General features: G+C 56.5%; 3 protein-coding genes across 10 annotated transcripts in view; 1 reads left to right on the top strand and 2 right to left on the bottom strand.

Moving 5' to 3' along the window:
* ACTMAP (actin maturation protease) overlaps window positions 1–12,055 on the top strand; it is a 122,795-nt gene extending 110,740 nt beyond the window's left edge. Inside the window, exon 6 of one of the 4 annotated variants that reach the window (XR_014140924.1) lies at window positions 12,022–12,055. The gene's annotated coding sequence lies outside the window, so the exon portion shown is untranslated. The remainder of the gene's footprint in view (window positions 1–12,021) is intronic. The other 3 variants (XR_014140923.1, XR_014140926.1, XR_014140925.1) reach the window with 3 other exon arrangements.
* On the bottom strand, window positions 3,705–14,452 carry SHKBP1 (SH3KBP1 binding protein 1). 2 transcript variants are annotated; one of them, XM_081806927.1, is made up of 18 exons: window positions 14,316–14,452; window positions 14,057–14,110; window positions 13,849–13,894; window positions 13,669–13,742; window positions 13,312–13,370; window positions 13,010–13,090; window positions 11,568–11,729; window positions 11,393–11,483; window positions 11,113–11,303; window positions 10,521–10,636; window positions 9,656–9,743; window positions 9,427–9,543; window positions 7,456–7,626; window positions 6,299–6,454; window positions 5,810–5,906; window positions 4,632–4,810; window positions 4,250–4,364; window positions 3,705–4,135 (listed from the first exon to the last, which is right to left on the bottom strand). In XM_081806927.1, exons 1-18 carry the CDS (start codon window positions 14,399–14,401, stop codon window positions 3,904–3,906), a joined length of 2,115 nt encoding a protein of 704 aa, XP_081663053.1. In that variant the 5' UTR covers window positions 14,402–14,452; the 3' UTR covers window positions 3,705–3,903. The 2 variants fall into 2 exon arrangements, with proteins under 2 accessions (XP_081663053.1, XP_081663054.1); XM_081806928.1 differs by having other exon boundaries at window positions 11,200–11,303.
* A 387-nt stretch (window positions 14,453–14,839) lies between these two features.
* SPTBN4 (spectrin beta, non-erythrocytic 4) overlaps window positions 14,840–18,512 on the bottom strand; it is a 73,235-nt gene continuing 69,562 nt past the window's right edge. For all 4 annotated transcript variants that reach the window (XM_081806887.1, XM_081806888.1, XM_081806889.1 and 1 more), the window contains 3 exons: window positions 17,289–17,462; window positions 17,101–17,143; window positions 14,840–15,885 (listed from right to left, as the gene is read on the bottom strand). In XM_081806887.1, coding sequence (XP_081663013.1) covers window positions 15,727–15,885; window positions 17,101–17,143; window positions 17,289–17,462 — 376 coding nt within the window. In that variant the 3' untranslated portion in view covers window positions 14,840–15,726. The remainder of the gene's footprint in view (window positions 15,886–17,100; window positions 17,144–17,288; window positions 17,463–18,512) is intronic.

The raw sequence follows: 18,512 nt of genomic DNA, 5'->3' as shown, positions 1-18,512 counted from the left end.
GCCCCCGCCCGAGGCCGACTCATTTTCTCCACAGTCCTAGCCGCGGCTGCTAACTTCCCGCCAATCAGAGCCCGATGCCGCCAGGGGGCGCTACCCTCTTGGCCAATCGGAAGGCGGCGGGGGAGGGGCTAGAGGGACAGGTGCCGGGCGGGGGGCGCTGGGGCCTGAGGTTCTCAGGGCTGGAGGGGAAATCGGGAGTCCGGTACCGACTCGGGAAGGAGAAGCTGAAGAGTGGAGACGCTGGGACCCCTCCCACGGCTGGGAGGGATGCGTAGGCAGTGGTCAGGGTCCCCTAAACTAGACCGTCACGCACAGGCCTCATCACCTCGTTCACAGTTGTGGTAGAAATTTGATCAGAATTTGCTCCCTGACTGGTGTAAACGCTGGAAGCCCCCAGAATTGTCCACTTCTCATGCGAGAGACTCAGGATTCGGGTGGGGCGGGGGGGGGGGGAGTGCTAATCCTACAGTAGGCCCCAGGTTTGGCCCCTCTGAGGCCCCAGGCCCACTCTGTACCTTCCCAAAGGATTTCCTCCTCTCAAGGCCTTGTGCCTCACGGGTTCCAGGTCCAACAAGCAAAAGCTTGTTCCTCAGAAGGCTGTAGCCTCTGGCCCTCAGAGGACACAGGCTCGGCCCCTGACCCACAGACGTTGCTCCGAGAGAGCTGTTCTCCTTACACCCCTCTCCACCGCTGCCCCTAGAGGTTACCAGACCCCCCTTCCCTAACCTGAATATTTAAAGATTCCCAACAGCACCCCTCCCAACTGACAGAGTTGCAGACTCTCTTTAAAGAATTCTAGTCCCCTCCCTTCCTTGAGTCCTCCACCGTCGGTTCGGGAGCCCCAAGCCACAGGGGGCCTTAGGCCCCACCTGCACTCTCTTTAGGGAGTTCCAGGCTCCAAGCCTTGCTTACAGCCTCCCAATGCAGTAGGTCTCAAGCTCAGCTCCTGCCCTTCATTATAAATTCAAGGCCCCACCCTTTTCCTCGCCATTACACATCCCACTTCTCTTCTCCTAAGGTCACCGCCCCCTGAGCTTCAGATCTGGCTCCCCACTTGGCCTCTTCTCCTCTGAGTTTCAGGTCACTGCCCTTCCCACAGTGAATTCGGGCGCAGCCCCATACTTAGCATCCCAAGCCCCACCCCTTTCATGTTTGCCCCGCCCCCCGGGTTCCAGGCCCCATCCCTCCACGCAGTTTGAGTCTTAAGATTTCCAGTTCTGAATCCTTAGCTCCGCCCCCAGTCCATCACAGGCTCCACCTCCACAGGATACTAGGCCGCGGGCCCTGACCATAAGGGCCCACCCTAGGCTAAGAATATCAACCCATCCAGCTGACTCGTCCTCACCCCCACTCCTGCTCCTTCTTCCAGCGAGGGTGTGGAGGATGGACGGGCGACCCCGTCACCTTCCCCCCCGCGCCCCGTTACAGCGAGGCACCCTGGTAACTCACACAGCCACACGCACACTGTTACTACCACCTACAACAATCCACGCCTCCATCCCACACTGACACCCAGAATCTGGGCCCACTCGCCATCCAGGGACACGCAGCCCCTTAGAGCAGTAACGATGACACTCAGGCCCCACTCGTGGGCATTCGTGGGCAGTCCTAGCATGATGATGGAATCCCTGACTGCCCACTGAATGTGCTCTGGGTCCCTGTTTTTGTGAAGCCCCCGCAATCTGGTTAAGATGGCCCTGCAGGACAGCGTGTCCTGACAACCCCCACCCCCACTCCCGTTGCCCTCCTCCTCACCTCCTACCCTGTGGCTGGAGCATTTGCTGGGGGCGCTGCCGAAATTTCTCCCTTCTGCCTGGGATCCGGGGCATCTTCAATGCTCGTTGCTAGGCAACAGCCTCTGGCTCACCACTACAACTTCCGGGGATGGTGTTGCCTTCCCATCCCCATCCCCCCCCGACTTTGGAGTCCCCCGCTCCCAATCCCCCGTCAGTGCCAGTATCTCCCAGGGTCGTTTCTATGTCATCCCTTGGACCCTGATCTGCTCTCAACCCTTCAGAATCCCTCAGAGTGCTAGAGCCGTGGCATTCTGGAAGCTTCCTCCCATCATGTGCTCACACGCAGGGTTTTATCCCATTTATTAACAGACAAATCTCTTTAGTATTTCAGATTTTCTGATTCTCTCTCAGTTCTAGAGTCACCAGCATTCCAGAAACACAAGTGTTCTGGATTCCCTGGCAAGGAAAAACTATCTCAACATTCTAGATCTGGGAGCATTATAAAACATCCCACATTCTAGATTTCCGGCCATCCCAACCCCCTCCTATGTTCTAGACTTCCTAACATTCAAACACCCCCCAGGGTTCTGAATGTCCCGGCATGTAAAAACATTTCCAGAGTTTGAGATTCACAGGTATTCCAGAACACTCATGTTTTAGAATCACTCATCTCCCAATCATATTCTAGATTCTCTGACAATCCAGAACCCCCTGCCATTATGGGTTTCTTGGAATGCAAACAAACCCTCTAGTGATCTAGAAGAGCTGACATTCCAGAATGCCCCTATGCTCTAGATTTTCTAGTACTCCAGATTTGCTTTCTGTGTCCTATAATTAGCATTCCAGAAACTCTGGCATACAAAATATTCCTACGAATATAGATTCATATGTATTCTAGAACACTCCCCTGTTCTAGAATCATTGACTTCCAGGTCCTTTTGTCACAAAACCTCTAGTCTGCATTCTCTGAAATGCAGGGGAGAACCCTAATACTGTTTATCCACTAGCATTCTAGAATATTCCTGCATTCTAGATTCCCTTACATTTTGGACCCCTCTCCACTATGTTACAGAAACTCTGGCATTCCAGAAACTCTGGGATTCTCAAATTAGCATATTCTAAAATCCCTTGTCCCGAGTCTGGCCCCCTCTCCTCTTCATGGACCCAAGGAAAAGAGGCAGAAAACTCCTGAGAAGTTGCCATAGGAATAGGTATTATTTGGGGAAAAACCTCAAGGATATTAAGCTGGAGTGAGCAGAACCTGTCCCACATAACCTCTCTGGTAGGGGCAGGAAAGGGATGAGACTGGGCAGCCAGGGATGTGGGCAAGGTGTTGGCCGTGGCGAAGTTTAGGGTACAAACACTAAGGATGTGGCAATCATATAGCCAACATCTGTGTTTCTGTTGACCTGCAGCCATTCATCCCTGCTTGTGGGAACAGTACCCTAATTCACCTTTCAGGGACTCCTCCTCTGGTTGGAGGGGAGGAGTGGGCTGATCTCACCTCCTGGCTTGTGAGGGCACAGGACCCTTGGAACAATGGAAGGCCTCCATCACATGGGCCACAGTGATTTGTTCAGGGGTGGCCATCTGACTACATTCGAGCCAGTAAGAATCAGTCATATGATTTTTTTTTTTCTTTTTGCTGCTGCTGCTAGGAGAGAAAAAAAAGTTGCTAAGGAGGTACCTGGAGTCATCTTGGCACCCAGAGGGGAAAACCTGACTGAGAATGATGCATCCCAGAGGCGAGCAAAGCCAAAAGATGGAAAGACATTCTGGATGAGTTTTTGAATCCCTGGATCCAGCTATGCCTGAAGCCAGGAGTAAACCATTACGTTCTCTTTCTTTACTTAAAGCGAGAGAGAGCCAGATGTTCCTGAATCTATAGCCAGACATATGGCCAGTCCCCACATCTCTCCGTCCCTTTCCCTGGGGGTCCCCAAACCCTCTAGGAATGTCAGCAAGGTGTTGGCAGTGAGAACTTTATTAGGGGAGGGTGACTTTGGCTCCAGAAAAGGGGGGACAGTGGGGGCCTAGTAACAGTGACCACTCCAAGGAGGCCCTGGCCCTGAACCCAGGGCCCTGACAGGAAGCAGGGAGGCACCAGAGCGCCCCCCGCCAACCCCCCCCAGGACCTGGGTATCCAAAGGCACCATGGCAGCTGTGTTCAGAAGGAAGTTTCATTGAGCTTCACCTTGGGGGGCGCAAGGGGAGCTCCCAGACCCGCGGGGGGCCGAGGGGCTGGTGTCGGTGGCCGTCGGGGCTCTGGCCCACCCCGGACCAGTTCTTGGCAGCGTTCCACGAAGCTGCCTCCCCCACGACGCCGGGCCTCAGCCTGTGGGGGGCTCGGGCTCCCGCGCCAGCCAGACAGGGAGGTGTTGCTGGAGGCTAAGTGAAGACTGCAGTGGTGGGGGTGATGAGGGTCAGTGCATGTCATCCGGGTCATCCGGGGCAGATGAGCAGCAGCACCCCCCCACACCCACTGCACAAAGGGGAAGTGGGGTCAGGCCTACCTGGTGAGAGAGGTGCGGGGGGAGGGGCTGGGGAGAGAGCTCCTGGAGGAAGACAGCGGCGCCCGCTCACACTGCTCCAGCTGCTCCATCAGCTCTTCCTCCGTCAGGCCACCGGCTGCGGGGCAAGGAAACGGGTTGGGGTGGGGGGCAAGACAAGGATCACTGGGCAAGGGACACGCGTTGTGTGCAAGGACTGAGGTCAGGATAGGAGGAAAAATGCAGAGGTCCAGGGACAGGGGTCAGATGCTAAGAGAGAGGGGTGGACAAGCAGGGGCAAGGTAGGGTTCAAAGGCAGAGGAAAGGGGTCAGAGGCCAAGGGCTTGGGGAGGGAGACTGAGGAAGGGGGTTGAGGAGAGGGCCCTGGGGGCGGGGCAGGGAGTACCAGGGGCCTGGCCGAGGCCGTCCATGGCGGTGGTCAGGTCCCACATGGCCAGGCTGCCATTGGCCTGGCCGGTGAGCAGGTAGCGCCGGGGCCGAGAGCCCAGCCGCCGGGAGCCCTCACACTCGAGCACCGTGAAGGCGGTGGTGGGGGAGCCGTCCACCGAGCGCACGGAGCACACCCTGAGACAGAAGGGGAGGGGGTCACCCTGGCCCTAGCGCGTCTTCTCATCCTTACACCCTTCCTGGGCCTCAGATCCCACTGTTATGGCTTCCGTTCCTGCCTTTGCAACCACCACCCCAAGCCCGCTTATCCTTCCCCAGTGCACTCTCTCTGGGTGTGGCTGCCTCCTGGATGGCTCCCGCCCGACAGCCCTGACATGTCCCCAGTGGGATTCTCCCCCAAATCTGCAGCTCTCCCCTGGTCCCGTCGCAAGGAAGGCCTGAGTCATCCTGGGCACCTCCCTCACCTCCTATCGTTCCCCACGGCCAGTCCCCTCGGCCTCCAGTGTCTCTCCCAGGGCCCCCTCCTCCCCTCCTGTCTGGCCCTGGTCAAGCGCTGCCTGCTCCCGCCAGGCACCTGTCCCAGCCTCCTCCCTGGGCTCTGGGGCTCCTATCCAACCTCCAGCCCAGCCCCCACAGTGCTCCCCACTGTGCTGCCCCATGGCTCCCCAGCCCGCTCAGGGCAATCTCGGCTTTTCCACATGATTGACGGGCCCCCTGCAGCCTGGTCACTGCTCCAGCTCCCGGACAACGCGCATCCCATTGGATGTCCTATTTGGTCACTTCCAGCCCTGGGAACCCCAGGGCTCCCTCCTCAAAAAAACCATCACAGGTCCCCTCCCCAGGCTGGGGCGAGCACCTCCTCCGGGCTCCTACAGCGGCCCGCGCCCCACGCCCTGGCCCGGACACCTGCGCCCGTGCCTCCTGCCCCCACCCCGGGGCCCTGACCACCTGGGCCACCTGCCTGAGGTCCAGCAGGGGCGCCTGGGGTTTCTCCAGCTTCACCGCCACCCGTATGTGTCACACCTTTGATTCCTCCAGCCCCCAAACCTAGGACCAGGCCTTGTGCTCCCTTTTAGCCTTTGTTCCTTCAAGTGTCCCCCCTTTTGGCCTCCGTGACCCAGTTGGGATCTTGCCTTCTCCTCCAACCCCCCCCCCATATGATGGGACGGTCCTCACCGCTGACCAGTAGATGAAAGGCGCACAAAGAGCTGGCTGGCGCTTGGCACCACCTTCTGAATGAACACTTGCTGGTCATCCCGCTCGCCGTAGGGGCCTGGGCCGGGATGGGGGGGAAGGGGGGGAGTCAGGGCCAGCTGGGGTCCCTGGGACTCCAGACCCCAAGGCTCTGCCTCCTTCCCCACCGATGAATCCCTCCCAGGACCCCAGGTCTGCATTCCCAGGTTTCTGGAATTGGGCGAGCTCAGAAAGGGCTGGGGGTCAGCAACAGTCAGTGGAGTTCAGGGATGCGGGGTGGGAGTCCTGGGTGAGGTGGCAGTCACAGGGCTCGATGGGGTAACAGAATTCAATGGGGGGTGGCGGGGGGTGAATGGAGGTCAACCAGGCCCGCTGGGCAGGTCAGGTAAGGGGCCAATGGAGGCCAGTGGGGCTCAGGCAGGGCACATGGGGCGGGGGGGGGGGAGGGGGGCGCCAGGGGCTAGTAGGCACCAATGTCATTGCCGGCGCTGCAGCCGCCATGGCCGTCGGCCGACTCCAGCGCCAGGATCTTGAAGGAAGCGAGCGGGGTGGAGCCGGGCTGGGTGGAAATCATGCCCCGGAAGCGAGTCACGGACCACGTGCGCACGTGGTTGCTGTCGGCACAGACTGAGGAGCAAGGCGGGGCGGGCAGCAGGTCAGGCCTGCATCCCCGCCGCCCCACCCTCCCGAGCCGCACGATGACCCCCACAAAGGTGTCAGGATTCGGGCCCCTCTGAATTCTTCCCTTTCAGAGAGTTCGCTCTGCCCCAGAACTCCAAATGGTTAAAAGTCCTCTTGGCCCTGCCTCCAAAATCATTCCAGAGCCTGATCTCACCTAACCCTGTCACTGTCCCCCCCAGCCCCCCGGTCCTGTCCATCATCACCTCCTCCCTGGACTCCCCGCTCCTGTCCTGCCCCCAGAGCCTGGCCCCACACGCAGCCAGGGGGACCCTGGGAACACCTGTGCCAGGTCATGGCCCTCCTCCGCTCACTGCATTCCTTCCCGAGACTCCATCCCAATCAGGGTCAAGGACAGGGTCTTCTGCATGGCTCACAAAGCCCCACCCTTTCCTTCGCCCACACTGCTCCAGGCACAGGGGCTCCCTGCTCCTCCTCAGATCCATCCTTCATCCTCCCAGCTTAGAGCCTTTGCAATGCCTGGTCCCTCTGCTGGAATGCCTGTCCCCACGGCGGCGGGGGCGGGGGGGTGCATTCCTTTGTTTCTGCTCAAAGATTCTTCCCCAGTGACCCCACCGAGCTCTAGCCACTCACACAGCTCTGCTCTGATTCCTGGTCTTCATCATTGCCTGTCGGTCATTTCTACTCTGACGTGTTTATCATCTGCCATCCCCAGCAGAACATCAGCTCCGCAGGGGTAGGGACTTGGCCTGTCTTATCCATCACTGTATCCTCTGTGCCTGGCACACAGCAGGTGCTCAAGGCCATGTTTGGGGAACTGATGAATTACTCACTCTCGCCTGGATGAGTCCCCTTACAGGACCCATCTCACACTTCCGCAATTATTGCCCCAGGTTAAAATTCTCTCCCCCACCCGCCGGTTTCACACTCTGACCTGGGCCAGTGTCCTGCAGGGAGACGCGCAGCGGGGGCAGCCCGGCGAGGCCCACCTGAGATGAGGTGTTTCTCCGAGAGCATGATCTTGGTGACAGGGCTGCGGTGCACGGTGAAGGTCTGGAAAAGCTGGGGCCCTGAGCCCACGGTCTCAGGGTGCTGGACAATGACCCGCACACCCCCAGAGCTGGTGCCATAGGCGATCTCAATCCAGTTCCCACTGTCACCTGGGGAGGGGTGGAGGATGAAGAGAGGGACAGATCAGAGACAGAGAGAGCAAGAAGCAGAGACAGAAAACAAGAGAGAGACAGAAACAGACAGATCTCATTAAGACAGGGGACAGGGGCGCCTGGGTGGCTCAGTTGGTTAAGCAACTGCCTTCGGCTCAGGTCATGATCCTGGAGTCCCTGGATCGAGTCCCGCATCGGGCTCCCTGCTCGGCAGGGAGTCTGCTGCTCCCTCTGACCCTCCTCCCTCTCATGCTCTCTGTCTCTCATTCTCTCTCTCTCAAATAAATAAATCTTTAAAAAAAAAAAAGACAGGGGACAGAGATAGAAAAATAGAGAAACAGGGAGGCAAAGGGAACCAAGAAACTGGATCTCGGGAGAGGGATATAGCGACAGACAGACCCAGAGGGAGATGGGGTTACAGAGCAAAAGACTGAAAAACAAACATATAAACAGACGGCAAGACAAGAAAACGCAGGGACGGCCCACCCTCGCCAACTTTCCAGACGGGAACAATTATTTTGCAATGGTCAGAGACTTAATGGACCATCTTAAGGAATGAGGGTAGGTAAAACGTGGGTTTTCGTATTTTGTGCAGAGGCTCAAAGCCATGGATTAGGGTTGTGCACAGCCACCCGGACGGACATTAAACCTACGGCGGGGTGGGCAAAAGTAAGGGGACAATTGACATATACGCCCAGGAACATTTCTGCGAATCCAAAGCTTGCCGACAACACCCATTTTGTAAGGACACAAACAAATGAAGAGATAAGCGACAGTGTGGAGGCATGCGGTGGGCAGAGGGGTGGGGAAGAAAGGAATAAATACATGAAATCAGCAAGGGGACTTCCATGGAGGAAAGGTGATGACAGGTGTGAAGTTAGGTGTGTTACTCATTTACTGCTGCTGGGAAAAAAAATGGACTGTGAGCCTTACCTCACGCCATACATAAAAGGTAATGGGAAAAGCAGCAGAGACCTGTATATAAAAAGCTAAAACTGAAAAGCCTCTAGGAGAAAGCACAGGGGAAAACCTTCACAACCTGGGAGCAGGCAAGGTCATCTTAAGATCCAGAAAGCACTCCCCATGAAAAAAAAAAGAAGAAGAAAGAAAAAAATAAATTTACAAAAGAGCCATTATGCTAGGTGAAAAAAGCCAGACACATAACGCCGCATATTGTTATGGTCCTGTTTACATGAAATGTCCAGAATCGGCCAATCCACAGAGGCAGAATGTAGATTAGGTTTCCAGGGGCTGTCAGGAGGGAGAACAGGGTATGACGGCTAATGAGTTCAGGGTTCCTTTTTGGGGGGCTAACAATCCTGTTCGGGAACTCCATAGTAGTGATGCGTGCACAACCTTGTGAATCTCCTAAAAGTCACTGAATTGTACACTTTCCAACGGTGAATGCTCTGCTATGTGAATCACAGCTCAATAAAAAACAAACAAAAAGGGGCCTATTGCTCTGCATTTGAAGTCAAGAAACCAAAACAAAAAAACTGTCCCAAGTGAGAGAACTGTAAAACGTGCACCCTCTTCGTTTTATGAGCACGCAGGCGTCATGCCCTAAATGCAGGGGTGGAAAAGAAACACAAAGATGAAGTACTAGGGGCCAGTTCTGCCCCTGGTTGGAGGGGCCCGCCACAGTGCACACAAGTGGTGCCCGGTGAGTGTTTGTTGAATGACTGAACAAGAGTTCAATCTCCCCTCCTAAATCTCACTGGGTCAAGCTCCACAAGTGGTGGGGAGCCAGCTGTGGGCCGGGGCTGATGGCAGGGCGGGGAGCCCATCAGAGCTTACTGGTTTTGGGGGTGAGGTAGACGCTGAGGGCCGTGACCCCATCCTCTGCCGGGTCCCGGTAGAGCTCACTGACGAGGAGGTCGTTGTCCTTCATGCGCAGGGGAAACTTCTGCACATCTGGGGTGGGCGGGGAGGGTACAGCGGGCTTGTTCGAGGCGCCCAGGCTTTCCCCTCTTCTCCCACTTCCCCGGAAGGTTCTCGGGCACGAGGGGTGCTGGCTGCTGCTCACCCACGTAGTAGATGGAGCCATTGCTGCAGCCCAGGAGAAGGAAGGAGCCCGCCGCATCGTAGCTGGTGATAGGCTGGACCTCCTGGACCTGGGGGCAGGCGGGACTGGCTGGGGCAGAGGCGGGTGTCCCTGCCTCCGCCTCCGCAGGACCCCTCAGGGCAACCCCCCAACTCCAGAACCCACCCTGGGTTTCTAGGCCCCCTTCTCTCCAGCCTCACCTGCTCCAGGACTATCTCCATCTGTGTCTCCCCATCTCTGGAAATCTCTGAGTCAGTGTCTCTGTCTCTTGGCCTCTCTTTGACTCTATTTCTGGCTTTTCCTAGTCCTCTCTGTCTGTCTCTCTGCGTCCCTTCACGTAACCACACTGCCTTTCTCTCTGTCCACCCTCCCCTCGCTCTGTCCCCTCTTTCAGACTTGCTCTACTTCTATTTGTCTGTTTCCCTCCGTCTCTGTCTCTCCCAAACACACGGGACAGGAGAAAGCAACACTGCAGGTGTATTTTTCTTTGCATTCTGGACAGGGCTTGGGAGGGCAGAGGGAATGACAGACATTTGCTCGTCTCCCTCTGGGTTTCTGCCTCCTACAGTGTCTCCACTCCCCCACTCAGTGCCTGGAGACTTCTCTGTCCTCCTTTGCAAACCCACCATCTTTCCTGTCCGCCCAGCAGCCCCTCTTCCAGAAGGTCTCCCTGACCTGACATCCCTTAGGCCTTTATCGTGCCAGCACCCGCCCCAGGATCTGGCCCACCGCTGGGTTCTCTGGCACTCTGCAGGTGGGGCAGGGCAGAAAGGAACCCCTCCCCGGGTCTGTATGGTCTGGACAGCCCACCCGGGAAGGAGGCAGCCAGGCTGGCCAGCACCCCGACCTGCCAGTGCTTGGTGACAGCATTCCACACCCCGATGCGCCCCGTGTGGCTTGTGGCGATGAGCTGGTTCCCGACGAAGAATAAGGCCTCCACGGGCACCCCCAGATGGAAGACTCCTGCGGAGGGCAAGGAGCACTCAGCCGGGACCCCTGCTTCATGAGGGAGAAGGGAGGGGGCAGGAAGAACTCCGAGGGCCAGAGGATTCCATGGGCCAGATTCCGGACAGGGTATAGAATTCTAACACGGTGGAGATTTTCAACAAGGCAAACAGAGATTTCTAATGGAATGCAGATTCTAACAGGCTCTGGGGTTCTCCTGGCGTGGAGATCCAACAGGGCAGGGAATTCTGACGAAGGGGAGAATCCTCTGTGGGTGGGTTTTTCTACAAGCCAAGGAATTCTAACAGGATACGGAATTCTAAAGGGTTGGATCATCTTAATAATGCAAAGAATCCTTATGGGCGTGAGAACTGTATAGCGTGGGTTATTTTAACAGGCCACAGGATTCCAATGGGGTAGAGAATTCTAACAGACCACAGGCTGAAGCATAATTCTAAAGGGCGGAAGGTTCTGGAAAAGTCCTGGTACCCTACCTATCTCGGAGCCACCGCCTTCTGCCTGCAGAGCCCACAGCAGGATCTCGCTGCCCGTGGCCGCTGCCACCATCTTGTCATGCTCACCCAAAGCCCCACCAAGCACCCGAGCTGTGAGTGCCAGTCGCTCAATGGGCCAGTCCAGGCGCGGGCTGGAAAACACCAGCTGCCAGCCAGAGGCTTCCTTGAGCCTGGGGGGTGGGGGGATATCGTCAACCCTCACCGTGAGCCCTCCCCATCAACAGGGCTCGGGCCTCCGGCCACCACCCTCCCCGAGCACCTATAGCAAACGAGGAACTGGGTGTAGGCCACAGCGATCCAGTTGTGGTGTCCACACACCAGTCGCACCATCCCCGGCTCCTCCGGTAGCCCTGGGGGGTGGGAAGAATGGGGATCACGGCGGGGTCACAGGGACCCCACTGGGTGCCCCAGCCTCCCAGGGGACAGAAACGTACCCGATGGGGAGGGAGGGGCTCTCTCATCCAGCATTCGGCCCAGCAGCCCTGCATTGCCCAGGTTGGGGGGCATTGTGTTGCTGCGTCGAACGGGGGTTGGGCGCCCCCCCGACTGCTGGGGTCCCACTAGGCTGTGCCGGTTCCGCCGCTTTACTGGGAACGCTATGGCAGGGAGAAGGAGCAGAGCGACAATAATTGTAATAATTGTAATAACTGCCATGTCACAAGCACTTTAAATAGGCCAGATACTGATTTCCCCCCATGTGGGGCATAGTCTCCTGGGGAAAAGATTTTAGGTGGTGTGGGGACACGGCATTCAATGACATGCAGTCACACAGCAAATTACTCCCTTTTCGCTTCCTTTGAGCCCATCACAAAGGACGAATCAGTTTGGTGCTGCCCTCATATGCTACCTTTTCAGTGTTTGCTAATCTTCTGTTTTAAGAAACAGAAGTCTAGGGGCGCCTGGGTGGCTCAGTCGTTAAGCGTCTGCCTTCGGCTCGGGTCATGGTCCCGGGGTCCTGGGATCGAGTCCCACATCAGGCTCCCTGCTCCGCGGGAAGCCTGCTTCTCCCTCTCCCACTCCCCCTGTTTGTGTTCCTGCTCTCACTATGTCTCTCTCTGTCAAATAAATAAATAAAATCTTAAAAAAAAAAAAAAAAAGAAACAGAAGTCTATCTCCTTGGCAGGCAGAAGCATCACAACATTGGTATTTGGGGGGTTTTATTTTCACGTTTACTTATTTATGGTATAAAGGTAGTGATATAAAGCTTCTGTTCAAAATGACTTTTGTGCTGGGCGCCTGGTTGGCTCAGTCGGAAGAGCATGTGACTCTTGATCTCGGGGTTGTGAGTCTGAGCCCCATGTGGGGTGTAAAGATTACTTAAATAAATAAATAAACCTTAAAAAAATGACTTTTTAAAAACCACACGGTAAAACTAAGTTAAGAAAACAAAAGCAGAGATCTTCATATTTGGCAAACTTCATGAAGGTACTGAGATTAGGGAAATAGTCATAAACTGAACTTCCCCATTTTGTTCCTTCCACCCATCAGCAAAGCCTAGTGGACTACAGTTCCCGATAACCACTGGGGCATATTTTCCATGGCCAGTGGGGTGGCTGATCCAAGGTCCCATGGAGATTATCTCCCCTTTAATATTTCTCCCCTCCATGCAAAGGACCCTGGTTCTTCCTAAGTTTCCCCACAGGGAAATCAAACCTGGACTGAAACCCCCTTCAGGCTCTAGGGCATACTTCTGAGCCTCAGTGAGGCTAGCTGGCCCATTGCCTCATTGGAAACGCTGTTTCCTACTTCCTTTCCATCAAGCCGGCCTCTGATATAGGACAACTCCCATAGTGTCTCAGGGCTCACAGCTGCAACCTTATGGGAAATGTAGTCTTCAGTCCACCCTCCCTCCCCTCCAACCCTTAGTTGTGCCCACCTGGCGGAGGCAGGTAACCGTTGAAGAGAACATTTCCGCAAGAAGATCGGTCCAACTCCTCCCGCAGCTGCAGGCGTCGAACTGAGGCGGAATAACTCGAAAGCTGGGACTTGGGAGAGTACTGAGGCAGATCCTATCCGCCTCCCCTAGCTCATTCTCCACCACTCCCCCTGAGACCCAGGACCAATTCCAGTGCTCTCAGTTCTAACCCAAACTTCTTTCAGGAGAGGGGGAGAGGGAGCATCAGGAAAGCTGGAAGTCGTTTTCTATGCAACGAGGATGCTAATGGGGCCCCCACTTACCCAAAGGAGTGAGCCCATAGAACTGGGCTTCATGGAGGAGGCTGGAACCATGGACACCCCTGGGTAGCAGAATTGACTAAGGGTCAGAGTCTGGGGAGTGGGGATGGGTGGAGAATTCTGAGGGGGAAGTTTTCAAAACTGCACAGAGAATCCCAAGCAGTAGCAAGTTTTGACTGGATAAAGATTCTAAGCAGCAATGATATATATGGGCAATGAAAATGGGTGGGTGGGTGTGTTTGTGTGTGTGTGTTTGGGGTAAACTCTAAGGACACAATTTAAATAGGATCGAGGAGCTTAAGTGAACATTCTGAGGGGAAGAAGGTGAAGACGGTGGGGTCCCTTTATCCCCATGCAAACCTGGGGTCCAACTCTTTGGTGCGCAGGAAGTTGAGGATGGGGGCGAAGACGGTGGGGTCCCTGTCGATGAAGATCTGCGGGAAGGAGGGCAGAGGATGGATGGGGCAAAGAGCGGGGCTGAGCGGTATCCTGTCCCTCCTCCTACCCCGCTGCCCCATTTCAGCTCTATGCCCTACTCACGGCTCCGGTCTCATCTTTCAGTGTCGAGATGCGTCCGCTCAGAAGACTGCAGGGAGGGGACACAGAGCAGGTGTCACGGGCCAGGGTGTGTGTGTGCGGGCGGTGGGGTGGGGAGGGTAAGTGGGGGGATTAGGGCTCCCCATCGTCTCTTCCCGAACCGCCCCCCCACCCCCCGCACAGCCCGCCCCAAACTCGCTCTCCCGATCACCTGGAGAAGAATGAGTCTGGGATCCAGGTGAGGGTCTGGCGAGAGGTACTGAATCTAAGCGGGGAAAGTGAGCAGACGCGAGGGGTTGGAGGAAGGGTAAGGAATGCGGCTCCCTAGCCACGGCGTCACTCCAGGCACTCGCGCCTTCAACAGGAGGCGGAGCAATCCTTGATGGACAAGGATTCCCCCCGGGAGAGGCGGGTACTCCCATTCCGCTCCCCGCCCCCGAGGTGGTGCCTCAGGAATTTCCTACACTCACCTCTTGCCTCCCACGTTCAGATGAATCACCTCCCCGGGAGGCCCCGGACCTGGGACCCCATCGGCAGCAGGAGCCGCGGCTGCCATGGCCCCCGGGCGAGCCGGCCGGCCAGCACCCGCTTCCGGGTCTGTACTCAGGCCCCGCCCCCGCCGCCTGCTCATTGGCCTGGAGACTCCCGGAGCCGCCAGCGATTGGACAAAGAGCTCACCCGTCGCAGTTAAACTCTCCGCCTCCTTAAAGGGACCCGCCTTTCCTGTGCTGGACGGGGCGTACTGCAAGGCCCCTTTGGGGAAGTTTAGATACAAGGGCTAGCGAAACTCCTCTATCCTCCTGGTTCCCATTTTAAGAATAGAATCTAGGTGTTTCATCGGGGACATGTGTTTAGATCCCGAAATTAGTACACACCGAGAGGACATCTAAATGTTCTCTGCAGCCACAGTCTTTCCCTGCGCCGCCCCCTCCACCCCGCCCCACACATCCTCCCAGGCGCAGCCCATGAAACGCGAAAAAACAGGCATAGACCGTCAAAGCCAAAGGATTTATTATAGGTACATACAGTGTGCGCCTGCCACACCGCCCCACATCCCCGGGCCCCAGCGGCTCCTCCAGGCGGCCATGGGGGCTGCCCACAACCCGGTTCCCCCACTCCCTAGGGAGGTGCTCCTGCCAGAAGCATGCAGGGGGGGAGGGCTTCCCCTCGCCCCTCCCCTCACAAAGTGGCATTTACAGCTGGAGGGGGGAGGAGAGAGGAAGGCAGTTTTGAGCTTTGACGCCCCTCCCATTAAAAGCCTTCGCGGATGCGGGGCGGGGGAGGAGGAGGTCGACGTTTTGCAAAAATAAACTCAGGAATTAACCGCATGGCTCTGAGACGGCGGAGTGTAGGGGCCAAGGCCCCCTCATTCCACCTTCCCAGACAGAGATCAAGGCAGCATTGGAAGTGAGGTAAAGGCGGGGAGGAGGCGTCCCCTCCCCACCCCCTAGCACCCTGGATGGTCCAGGGGACCTCACCAGCGGCCCCGTGCCCATCCCTAGGGCGGAGAGGGGGGGCAGGAATTATCGCCCCTTACCACCCCAGCTTCTTGGGGCAAGATCTGGAGATCCGGGCAGGGGGCTTGGCTCAGCTGGCCCCTTTACCCGCCCCCCCCAACTCAGTTATTGCATAAAAATAATGGAGCCCCAGCACCTGGGGTGGGGTGGCGAGCAGGAAGGGGCCGAGATATGGCTATAGGGGCAGCAATCCCCCCACCACTTCCTGGAGTGCAGAAGTCCCCTCCTTTCCAGTGCCCATCTTGGCGCGTCCGCAGTGGCGGTGGAACCAGGGGCTCCTGCCCCTGCGGAAGAGAAAGTGTCTTTGTGCCCACAGTGCGGAGAGAAGGGGCGGGGATGTGTGTCAGGCCCAGGGGCTGGGAAGTCACTTCCGGCGCCCGCTGGCCCTGCGCTCCCCCGCCTCTCGCTTGGGGTTGCCCTCGTCTGTAGAGGACGTGGTGGGTAGTGTCTGTCCCCAGCGGGCGATCTCCGCGTGTTCTCCCACGGAAGCGGCCACAGCCTCCAGCCAGCCGTTCATCTCCTCCTAGAGAGAGAAACAGGGCACAGAGTCCGGATTTGGAAGAAGAGAGGCTGTGTAAGAGATGAGCCTGCAATTGGACTGCCCTCTGAAGTTCAGCTTCCCGATCTTAAATGGGTTAATAATAATAATGCAAACAGTTATATAGCCCTTAGTATGTTCCAAGCTCTGTTCTAAGTGCTTCGGGTTAGTTCACTTAATCCTATGCAACAGGATTATATCAAATTCCCACTATAGAGATAAACAACAACAAAAAACCAGTAACATTAGCAGACGTTTATAGAGCACTGACATTCACCAGGCCACGGAAGTGGCGCTGTATGTATCAACTTACTTACTTCTCACAAGAACTCTAGAATGGAAAACTATTTTTATCCCCATTTTGAAAATAAGAAGACATGGAGAGAATACAGGCCTACTCCAGAGCCTCTTGTAAGGATGAATGAGATAACAAGCATTATTTTCAACATCTCTTTAAACCACCACCACGCCTGCTTCTCCTCCCCGACCCCTCCCCTTAGCCCCAGTCCAAGGTTCACCCTCAGCCACTCCCTCTCCTCCCACAGGCCAGCTGGGGTCCAGCCTTGTACTTTCCCACGTGGGTCCCTGTCCTGGTTGCCTCCTGGGCTCCACACCTCCCCTCTCCATCCCCCCAGTCTACCCTGCACATTGTTGCCAAAGGATCTTTCTTATACATCGCTGTAATCTCCAGCACCCCCAATCTTGCTCAAAAGTCTGCCATGGCTCCCCAATGCCTTCAGGACAAACTCCAACCTCCTCCAAATGGCCCACAGTGCTCTGAGATCCAGCCCCTGGGAACCTTTCTGGGATCCTTCCTCCTTGAACCCTCCACCAGCACAGTTAATGTTTTGCGTTTCCACACCTCTGGTTCTCTGCACTTGGCAGTTCTCTCTGCCTCTATCATCCCTTTTTAGCTAACTCCCACCTCTTATCTTTCCAGTGTCATCTCAGAGGCCAAGGCAAGGAGGTTGGACGTTGTCCGGGGGCCTCCAGGCAGCCCTCCTGATCCCTGCCCTTCCTCCCCTCCCCCCCCATAAGTTAGGAACTTCCTCTGTGATCTCACGCCAGTGGGCTTTCCCATCACAGCCTGGTGACTCTGGCTTGTGTTTCTGGCTCACAGCTCCACCGCTCTGGGCCAGGAACCAGCTAGCCAGGTAATTCTTGAGGTCCGGACAGGGGAGAGAAAGGACCAGATCTCACCTCATCTTTAGCCTGGAGCAAAAACTCGCTGCCATCCTGGGTCCTGTAGGAGGGGACACAGGACTTGGGGAATCTGGGGCAGGGGCCCGGCCCACCCGTCCACCAACAAGCCTCCAGGGGAGCAGGGTATTGCTGGGAGGGGGAAGTTGGGCCTAGGATCCCTCCCTCTTGCCCATTGGGGGGCTCACTGGAGCTTGAAGACGTGCTTCTTTTTCTTGTAGTCACTAGCCACCTCGCTGGTGGCCTTGTGCAGGCTGAGCAGTGGCTCCCCGCCGTGTGTGCCCCCAGACGCCGGGCCCTTGGCGTCCTTGTAGAAGCCCAGCTCCCCCTTGCTGAGCACGCAGTACAGGCTCACCCACGACCTGGGGCGACGATATGGGGCTCAAGGCAGAGTCACAGCACTCTGCCTGGGAACTCTTCATTAACACCCTTCATGGCTGAAGAGGCCTGACCCTTCCTTCCTCTGGGCCTTTGTCCTAGTTGGGCCCTATGTCTGGGGTGCTCTTCCTTAATGGCTGTTCCTGAGCTGAGGGGAGAATCTAAGACTCTCGGTTCCAAGCCTGCTGGGGTTGCCCTTCCATATCCCCCCACCCCTTGCTCAATTTCCTGAAGGCAAGACTTAAGCGGTCTTCTACATAAGCCTTTGCTTGGGCATGTTCCTTGCCCCTCCTCCACCCACCATGGAATCCCCTGAAAGGAGATCTGTTGGTCCAGTGTCTTCCTATCTCCCCATTCAGCCAAAGCCTCAGTGGAGGAGGAAGTCTCTCAAGAGTGAAATACACCCTAGGTGCCCCTTTATTACCACCTTGGCCTCACCGCAAGGAAGAAAGACTGCCTCAAGGCAAAATCTCAACCTGTCTTGCCCATTTCACATAATATCTTGGGTCTAGGCCTCACTCTGCTCATTGGCCAACGCTTCCCTTTTTGGCTCCACCTCTCCCCAGATTCTGCCTCCCAATTGGAGCAATTGGACAACCATGAGCATCACTCCAAGAGTAAACACATCACTCTTTGGACCCCTATATGTGCCCCCCACCTCAGACCTCGGGCTCGGGCTCTGCCCTTTTTCGGACCTCTCCCGCCCACCCCAGCAACAATTTGAAACTCGGAGGACCCACCCCATTCATTGGTTGGATGACCTCTCCACGCTCCACCTCACAAGCCACTGGAACCCTGTAGACCGGACCCCATGTCCAACTGGCTCTTAGCTCTAGTTAACTCCTGAACTGATTGCTATGAGTTTGGATTTGCAACTTATTTGCACTCGGAACATTTTCTTCCGATCCGGCTCCCACCTAAGCGCCACCCCCTCGCCCATTGGACACACTAAGTTTAGGTCCCGCTCCTCCAGTTTACAGATTTGAGTCTTTGACGTTAAACCCCGCCCCTCTTCAGGCCCCGCCTACTCCCGC

This window comes from Leptonychotes weddellii, chromosome 16, assembly GCF_054177405.1.
Source record: "Leptonychotes weddellii isolate Sample4059 chromosome 16, ASM5417740v2, whole genome shotgun sequence".
Lineage (NCBI taxonomy): Eukaryota > Metazoa > Chordata > Mammalia > Carnivora > Phocidae > Leptonychotes > Leptonychotes weddellii.
The sequence above is the reverse complement of the archived record's forward strand: the minus strand, read 5'-3'. Positions and strand labels throughout refer to the sequence as shown.

Coding starts and splice junctions, on each gene's coding strand:
- SHKBP1 (XM_081806927.1), bottom strand. CDS start 14,401: ATGGCAGCCGCGGCTCCTGCTGCCGATGGGGTCCCAGGTCCGGGGCCT. Junction 14,111..14,315: donor CTGAACGTGGGAGGCAAGAG/GTGAGTGTAGGA, acceptor TTCCCCGCTTAG/ATTCAGTACCTCTCGCCAGA. Junction 13,743..13,848: donor TGAAAGATGAGACCGGAGCC/GTGAGTAGGGCA, acceptor TCCTTCCCGCAG/ATCTTCATCGACAGGGACCC.